Source organism: Etheostoma spectabile, chromosome 19 (genome assembly GCF_008692095.1).
Source record: "Etheostoma spectabile isolate EspeVRDwgs_2016 chromosome 19, UIUC_Espe_1.0, whole genome shotgun sequence".
NCBI classification, from domain to species: domain Eukaryota; kingdom Metazoa; phylum Chordata; class Actinopteri; order Perciformes; family Percidae; genus Etheostoma; species Etheostoma spectabile.
Genome location: NC_045751.1, coordinates 3,395,629 through 3,404,560, shown reverse-complemented (window position 1 = coordinate 3,404,560; position 8,932 = coordinate 3,395,629). Strand labels below are relative to the sequence as shown.

Below are 8,932 nucleotides of genomic sequence, written 5' to 3'. Positions count from 1 at the left end.
GGAAAAATGTTAATTTAAGGTATCAGTGGACTTGGATACCTTGCCCAGGACGAGAAGACTCCAGTGGTCTTCAGAGCTTCTCGTAGACAGATTTTCTTTAGAAAGCAAAGCACTTTGATGAATTAAATACAATTTAATGGGTGTACTCTCTGCTTAGAGTTGGAAAACAAATTAAGAATTTTGATTTAACACAGAATAGTGAGAAGATTATGAATTGCTTACAGTTTTACATATTAAGATTTTTTGTTTAGAGGAATGATGGGATCCATTCACAAAGCTGCATTGCCCTTCAACTTATTTATTGATGTACTGAACATGGAAAAAATCCAAAGTATCCAAACACAAAGTAAATAACATGTACATCCTTTTAAATACTCAACAAAAGATATTCTATTCCAAAAATGCTGTGAACAAAGTCAGACTATACAACTTCAAATAAATAATTATTCTTATACTAAGAATTGAGATAAGAGGGGTGGGAGGGGACATTTCTTCATGCCAGACCATCAGCTCAATTTTTCAACACCAAATCATCATGAAGGAGTTACAAAAAAGTTATTTTCAACAATGACTGGTCAGGCATGAGAAATGTAGTCTCTACCCCACAGCAGCAAGTATCACAACTCATCTAGACTTAAATTTAACTCTTACAAGTAACACAAAGAAGGAATAGATAAACAAGAAAAAGCAGTTGCAAAGATAATTATATAATGCATAGCACACTGCTCATTTAAGGGGAAGCATGACTAGTAATTGGTTTAAACACCAAGCAGGATGCATGTGCAGTATTCAGTGCATCTAAGGCTCGACTAGCCTCCATTTGTTTGTTCAAGATTACCGAGATGTTTGCCAAACACTCGCTATCGTTAATGGAGCTGCTTTACTGACCTTTCCCCAAAGTGAATAAAGCAATATACACCTTTTTACGATTTTAAAGACAGGTTATATGCATTACGTATATATATGAGTATGAAAAAAAACTAATCAAATAGTTTCAAAACTGTGGTTTATATCCATTCTTTACCACATAAATATATATCTATAATGTTTATATATAAAAAACAAAAACATGTCTATAGTTTAATACCTTTTTTTTTTTTACGAAGCAAGACTATCTACAGACCAAACAACCAACAAATTTGATGCACTGTAATGCTAGTCCATGGGACAAAAAAAAACAAAACAAGAATTTCAACTGAAGGAAAACTAAAATGTAAAGGTTAATATCCAAATTAAGAAAAATACCTTACATACTCAAAAGAAAAACGATATATAATATCACACTTTCCGATGAAGTCCAAACTAGAAACCAAAAAAGTCTGCCAAATGCTCAACATAAAAAATGGACTTATTTACATAGCTCAAAGCTCAGGAGTAATCCGTTCTATTCTTCAGACTAGTTTTTCTTAAGCTGCTGCCTTCATTGGCTTGTCCTCAATCTTTCATACAAAGTATGTAAAAACCCTTATTGGTCGATATTAAGACAAAATCAGTCTAATGATATATCGTAGGTACACCACAAAACACCACAAGCTTTGTCTGGCGGGAATCCTTTAGGAAGAACTGCTTTTTTATCCCCCATTCACGTTTTAAGATATCTCCACGTTATGATTTTGCATGCACTTTTTGTGAATAAACCTTTGTATTTTGTCCGTTTCCAAATCATCAAAAAGCGAATTGCTAGTCATAACAACCAGGATGACGGGGCACCCACAGATGATTTTACAAACAAAACCAGCACTGCCATTGATTCTATAATCTAAAGATAATACAAAGATCTCAAAAGGTATCTTTTACATCATAAATCTCCGCAGATATTTCAACCACTGCAAACTTTCCTGTAAAGTTCAAAAGCTCACAAGGTGTCATATGAAGATATTTCTCAAAGTATCCAAGTCAAAATATTTTGTTCCAGGTCCTGTAAAAAGTTTCTCCAAATTTTTCTTTTATAAAAATAGATGCTTTTTAAACCCACATCAAAGAGGTTCTTAGCTCTTTGGCAAGGTACTGCTTTAAGAAGTTTTTTTTTGTCTTTTAGCCATTAAGTTTACAATAAGCAACATTATGCAGCCAACCAATAACCAACTCATAATACAATAAACTGAATACTTACAAAATCAACAAAACTGCAAATAGTTCAAAATAAGTACTCGGTAACCACTGAAGGCATAACGCACCTAAGGCAAATCAGAACACAGAAAAATACAAAGAAAATCACTACACATAACCTTACAAGACTTACTTTTTCAAAGCAGATGTGCAACAAAATGACAAAACCTATAGTACCGTTATAGATGGTCCATCTGTAAAGACAGCAAGAGAATTCAACATCAGGCAATAGAGCCTGCAGTATTTTTTCTGTTTTAAAGTATATAGAGAAGATTCAAAGCGTAGCAAGAAAAAAAAGAAGAAAAAGAAAAAAAAAGAAGAAAAAAAAAATCACATTGTTCACTAAGTTTTGTTTTTCTTCGTAACACTGATTTACAAAGCTGTTTTTACTAATGTAGAAAGTTACGGTCAATGCGGTTCCATTTTCTGTTTCCATTTTCTGCTGAGTTTTCTAGAAACATTCTCAGTGGGTATTAGGCTTTGTGTGTTTTGTTGGTCTTGAACGAGACTTGCAGCACTCTGTCCCCGAGGCGGTATCCATTCAAGCTGGCGATGGCCACGGCTGCCTCATCGTAGTTGGTCATGGTGACAAAACCAAATCCTTTGCACTTGTTTGTGTTGAAGTCGCGAATAACCTTGACATTTGTGACGGCACCAAACGGCCCAAACATCTGCCAAAGGATGCTCTCATCTGCGTCTGGAGCCAAGTTGTAGACAAAGATACACCAGCCAGTGCCTGCGTGCCCTGGGATGTTGATGCCAGCCAAGCTGGTCACCCCGTCAATGGCCATGGGAGAGAACCTGCTGTAAAAGACAAAAATTAACATGGTTTAAGGCAAAATGAGGACAAAATGGCCCTTTTAGAAGACGAGATTGTGCCAACAAGCATAACAGAATCTGACAGACAGTCTCTACAGAGATCAGCTCTAGCCATGCTTCATTCTGAGCAGTGTTTAGATTGCTTCTACAGTTGGTGTTAATACCCTCCTTTTTATTAAAAATCATGAGACGTTTATTATATTTTTTTGAAGTTTATATTTTTCTTCAGCTGACAATAAGTTAAAAAGTCAACCTGGTCAAATAAGAAAAGGCGAGTCGTCATTCTGACTGAACATGCATGCACATCGTCTATCTCATGAGTTACAAGAGTATGAAGCCAGCATAACACTTAAAAAAAACTGTTGCTGACAGACAAACTGTATTGGTAAATAAGTAGTGGAGTATGTGTCAAGACTGTAATGAAAAGGCGCGCAACAGTCCTAGTTTTTGGTAAATGTGGTTTTGCAGTTTAAAGAAACAAAATTCAAAGTGCATGAAAATTATTGCAGCAGGTGTCACATAAGATTAGCTGCTCCAGTTGGCCTCTCAGGGAACATCCACCATGACAGGTATGCTTCCAGCATCAAGGACACGCAGAGAGATTTGGGAACGAAGACGTCAGGCAATGAGCAGGGCAGAAGAGAAATCACAGGTCTATTGTCGCCGGTGACGGGCCTTTGAGTTTTCAGGGGATTGGACTTCAATCATACTTGAGGAAGGCATTCTTATAAAACTGAACTAAGACAAACTGGTATCCTGGCGAATCCTGAAAGATGTCTGACGCAACAAAGTTTAAAACAGGACAGGGCTGTCCATAATAGATCAAGGTAAAAATATGGAGCTCAAAATACAAGTATGCAATTTTTGTGCAATAGCTAGTAAGACATTGTAAAATTCTGTCCTTTGTTATGTAGACAAGCAGTGTAGTCTTTAATCTAGACATGTTGTGACATTATGTCAAGATTAAAGCACTTCACTGCATCACTGATGCTGACCTTATCCTAGATAGTCACTAATCTTATTTTAGAGACAGACAAAATCAAGTTTAAAGCACAAATCACTGAACTTGCTCAAATTTAACTTAAAGAACTTTACATAAGGGATTAAAGTGTTGTATAGTTCGGCTATGACAGGAGGCCATCCATTAATCAGATAAACAGTATCAGATTTAATGTTAGGAAGGTATGCTTGGGGTCATTTACAAAAGTATAATTATTATTTTAACACTCTGCAGTTGAATTAATTTGAACTGCTGTCTCAATGCTAATACTGCTATTTGATATTTAGAAGGTCCTGGGTTTGCCACTGGGGCCTTGTTTTTTGACAAGTTCTCCCTGTGCGTATTGTATAAATTTAGTAGTTATGATGGGCTCATTGTAGGAGAAGTGTGCCAATAAGGATTTAAGATCAGTAAATCAACTGAAAGTGTGCCGATGTATATCAGCAGACCTTATTTATCCCCCAAATCAGCATCCTCCCCAATAATCCAGTATCCAGCTCTACTGTATCGTGGCAGAGGGAAAATGATTGTTCCAGGTCAGAGGAGCAGGAAGTCTTTAGTAACACCCATCACTGGTCTCTTCCTAGGAGCATATGTGGCTCTGGTCCTCCCTTTCCTACTTGTAACATACTGAACACATGTCTACCTTTATGCATCTTGCACACATGCTAAATATTTACATTTCACTTGCGCCAGCCTAATTCATTCCCACCAACTGCATAATGTATATGCCTGAGAGGGGAGCACTAATTCATGCACACAAAAGCTTTTTCCTTTGATCAACAACCTCATATTAGATCAGTGCTACCTTATGCAGTGTTAAATACCTACGCAATGTTGCCAAGAGCTCATGCAGGGAAAAATAAACATAAGAAAAAAAGAAAGGTATACCATCAACTCCCTCATGTTAGGTCTGAATACCCCTCTGGATCAATTATGGCAGGCTATGAAATCTAAAAATGAAAATCAATTTACCTTTTGACTCCATAGGCCATGTTCAGCAGATTGTCCAACCTAACACACACACACACACACACACACACACACACCACACCACACACACACACCACACACACACACACACACACACACACACAACACACACACACACCACACACACACACACACACACACACACACACCACACCACACACACACACACACACACACACACACACACACACCCACACACACACACACACGTTGATGATGCATTTTGGCAGGATGAAAGAGATGAGTAATATCTGATAAAAGTTTGTTCCATTCAAGCAAAGCCCAAGACCATCATTAACCTGTTCACTAAACTTATTAATCAAAATTCAACCTACACAATACAGCCAACCGGATAAATTCTGTTCATATAGAAAGTGCAGGTTAGGTTAAAAATACTGCTGCTTTCACAGCATTATATATAAAAATATAGCATTTCCACAAATTGTGATTTTTGTGACGTCTATCAGTGGACTGAAGAGCAAATCCATCATGGACTCATTTTCACATGTATAGCACCTAAGTAGGCTAACTGACAAAAAAGTTTCAGACCATCTATTGATTTATTCATCAGAGTATTGCTCATCTCATTTTCATATTTGTGGAAATCTGCTCAAACCCAAATTGTGTGAAAGGCCTACATCTGCAACAGGAGGAACACAGCAAAGTTGTAAATGGGAATATGGGTTAAAACTATTCTGTCCAGAGTATTGAGCTCCAACACAGAATATTAAAGAAAAGAAATACTGCAGAGACAATTTAAATGCTAATTTCAAATAGCCTCCCAGGGTCAACAGACTCAAAAGCACTAGCAGTATTAACCATACTTGGGTCTAATCAGAATTTTTGGTGTGCCCCTTTTACCTGAAGCGTTGTGCCTGCTGTGCGAGGGGTCCTGGGTACCTTCGATTGGGTGACTGATACAGCTGGGACAGCAGTGCCTGGCTGGTCTTCTGGCTCGGGTTGTTTGCAAACTTGACTGTAATGGGTTCAGTGGCACCAGGCGGCTTCTGACAGTTAAGACCCTTGATAGCCTCCTCAGCCTCAACTCGCCGATCAAAACGAATGAAGCCAACCCCCCTGGAAACACCTGAGGAATGTACATTAACATACGATTAGTCATATGCAAAGTTTCTCTTAAATGCCATAAACACATTCAGTAATGAATCAGCATTACCTTCACTGTCACAGCCTAAACAGTAAGTTAGGGGATACATAATTACGTTTATTTGGGTGGATTTACACATTAATAATTTACTAAATTTTTTGTGATTTCGTTATGACAGTTGTGCATTACCATGAGCAGAACAAATAAAATGTTTTTTTTGTTTTTTTTAACCACAACCTTTGAGCATTTCAAAATGCTATGAGCTGCTGTGAGGATGCATCACTGCCCTGCAATGCTACAAAGTTCTGAATCAATAGAAGTGAGAATACTTCTAATAGCTAAGAATTTGAAAAATACAAATGATGGAAGAGAATTTTTGATGTAGCAGGCATTCAATTCCCTATTAGCAAAATTTGAGGTATATACAAACCTTAAATATGTTTGTATACGTATTATATATGAGCATAAAGGAAATATGATCCACATCTAAAAATAATACAAATACCAACACATACAAGAGGCAGAAGCACAAACATTAGTAGTGACCCACTCCAAATCAAGAAAAGCAGCAAATACCAAAAGAACAAGAGAAGTGGGCGGAAAGAGAATAAACATGGGAAGGTGAATAAGCAAACTTGTTTTGACTGAGCATCAGCAACAACATAAAGCCTTCCAATCATGGGACATTTGTGGGCAGCAGGGAGACCAAGACCGAAGATCGCGACATGCACAGACGTCCCAAGACAACAGAAAGGGTGGGGGAAAAAAAACAATATTTTTGCTAAACATCACTGAAACTCAAACTTTAAAGACCACTGTATTAGTCCCATTACATTCACTATTGGTTGTACGTTCTGTGTGAAGTGAAGCAATGTTATCTACCTCCTACATTATTAGTTAGCTAGCTATTTAGAGCAAACCTCACGAGTTCAGAAACCTTTAAGTAAAAAATCCAATAAGTTAATTTAAACATTATTCATTGGGACAGCCATGCATGTCTTTTTACTCTTGGTCTTGTTTCTTCCTGCTGGCTGCCAATCAGCCTTGAGCTTCAGCATCTTTGCCAAGTCAAAAAAAAGGTCCATCACTCCAGTACCCCATGTTGCTTGGGGTACTTCTTGCTGCACGTGGTATTGTGATTTGTTTATCGTTAACCCAGATCAAATTGACCCGTTTTCCTGTATCAATGCTTTTTTTAACTACCCAATTGTAGTTACCCAAAATAACATGATTGATACCACACAACGCTCTTTGGCAAGTTCAAATATCTACTTTCATTAATTTTGGGGCGTCTTATTCAATTTTATAGCATTTGAAAAACAAATTGAAGTGGTTTTGAAATAGTATTGAGTAAAAGTTGACATATTCCAGTCTGATTATCCATCAACATACATTCCTTTAATTTTTGTCTAAATAATTCGTAATTACTGCTTTTTTAACTCAAACATTAGGTATTATTTCTAATAAGAGGTTCATTGACCATGTACTGTACAACTAAAGTTAATAAGTTAGTGTTACGTAGTGTTGAAAACGTCAAAAAAGTGACACATTGAAAAAAGGGGCAAAAACGTAAGAAAAACTTAAAAAGTTGAATAAAAGTGTCCAAAGTGTTGATTTTCAATTTTGACAGGAAGACATCACAATGTTTAAAATGCTATAAAATTGAATAACACACCCAAAATGAGTCGTAATTGGTGATTGGACAAACGACCTATGGGAGCGTTTTTTCGGGGAGTCTAAAATCGGATTTAACATTGAAGACAAACATTGAAAAAAGGGACAAAAACGAAAGAAAGTTAAAAACATCGATAAAAAGTGTTACCTTTCCATCGACGGGAAGACAACAAGGGTTAAATAAGTGCATTTCTCTGTTATGGTACAGTATGCATTTGGACATTATGTATGCATTCCAGTGTTTGGAGTTTATTTTGTAATTTTTGTGCTTAAATTCTTCTTTTAGTTTTGCCCTTAGAAAGCCACACATTAAACAGGCATCAGAAAGCATGAGTATCTCTGTATAAAGTGTAAGTCTAAGTTTGTGACCAATAGCATGCTGCTTTCTGGGTTTCCCTTTTTCTTACAGTTGGATCATTAATACTAAAGTAAACCTGAAAGTAAATTCTCCAGATAAAAAGTGGATGTTTGAAAAATAAAGATAACCATAATGCACACCTGAAGGAATATGTTATGTTTCAGCAAGACACAGGCACAGAACCATTGGGAAATGTCTCAGTGAGAAATTCGATTTATTAGTGTTTCGTAAGGGTTCTGCTTCCTTGTGACAGTTGAGAAATAGAGAATATAACTGCTCTAAATGCATTTCATGTCTTGCCATGAAACAGGCATTGCATGTACTGTACACCCTAGGGAGGGCAAGAGAAAGGGGGAGAAAGCAAGATAACCTAAGTGCAGGCAGAACAGAGATTGGAGGGAAAAAAAGAATATGAAGAATTCAAGAATCCTGCTACTTGACACCCATTTCACATTCTATCCATGTATGCACATTTCGGAACACCTTTAGTGGAAAATTGCATTTTTGGGGACCTCATACCACCACCACCTCTGATAAATTGCTCAGGCCTGACTGTGTCATTTTGTTAGGCAGTCACTGGGGGAAGGGAGGGAAGGAAGGGAAGAACAGTAAGAAAATCAACAAAAAGAAAGCTGCCATGTCCTACTCACCAGTCACCTGGTCCACCAGAATGCGTGAGGTAATGATGCGTCCATACTGAGAGAAGAGCTGCTCCAGTTCTTTCTGAGTCATGGTTTTTGGCAAGCCACTGACATACAAATTTGCGTCTCTGATGGAGGCGGAGCTTGGACGTGCATAGGAAACCTATGGATGGAGATAGTTCACATTATCATTAATTACCGCCATTTTTAGCACATGCAGTGAACTCGCAAAC

General features: G+C 37.4%; 1 protein-coding gene across 5 annotated transcripts in view; it reads right to left on the bottom strand.

The window, feature by feature from the left end:
* Window positions 1–280: 280 nt before the first annotated feature.
* elavl2 (ELAV like neuron-specific RNA binding protein 2) overlaps window positions 281–8,932 on the bottom strand; it is a 46,044-nt gene continuing 37,392 nt past the window's right edge. For 4 of the 5 annotated variants that reach the window (XM_032544645.1, XM_032544643.1, XM_032544644.1 and 1 more), the window contains exons 5-8: window positions 8,709–8,862; window positions 5,783–6,008; window positions 4,904–4,942; window positions 281–2,913 (exon numbers count right to left, since the gene is read on the bottom strand). In XM_032544645.1, coding sequence (XP_032400536.1) covers window positions 2,583–2,913; window positions 4,904–4,942; window positions 5,783–6,008; window positions 8,709–8,862 — 750 coding nt within the window. In that variant the 3' untranslated portion in view covers window positions 281–2,582. The remainder of the gene's footprint in view (window positions 2,914–4,903; window positions 4,943–5,782; window positions 6,009–8,708; window positions 8,863–8,932) is intronic. The other variant, XM_032544647.1, reaches the window with a different exon arrangement.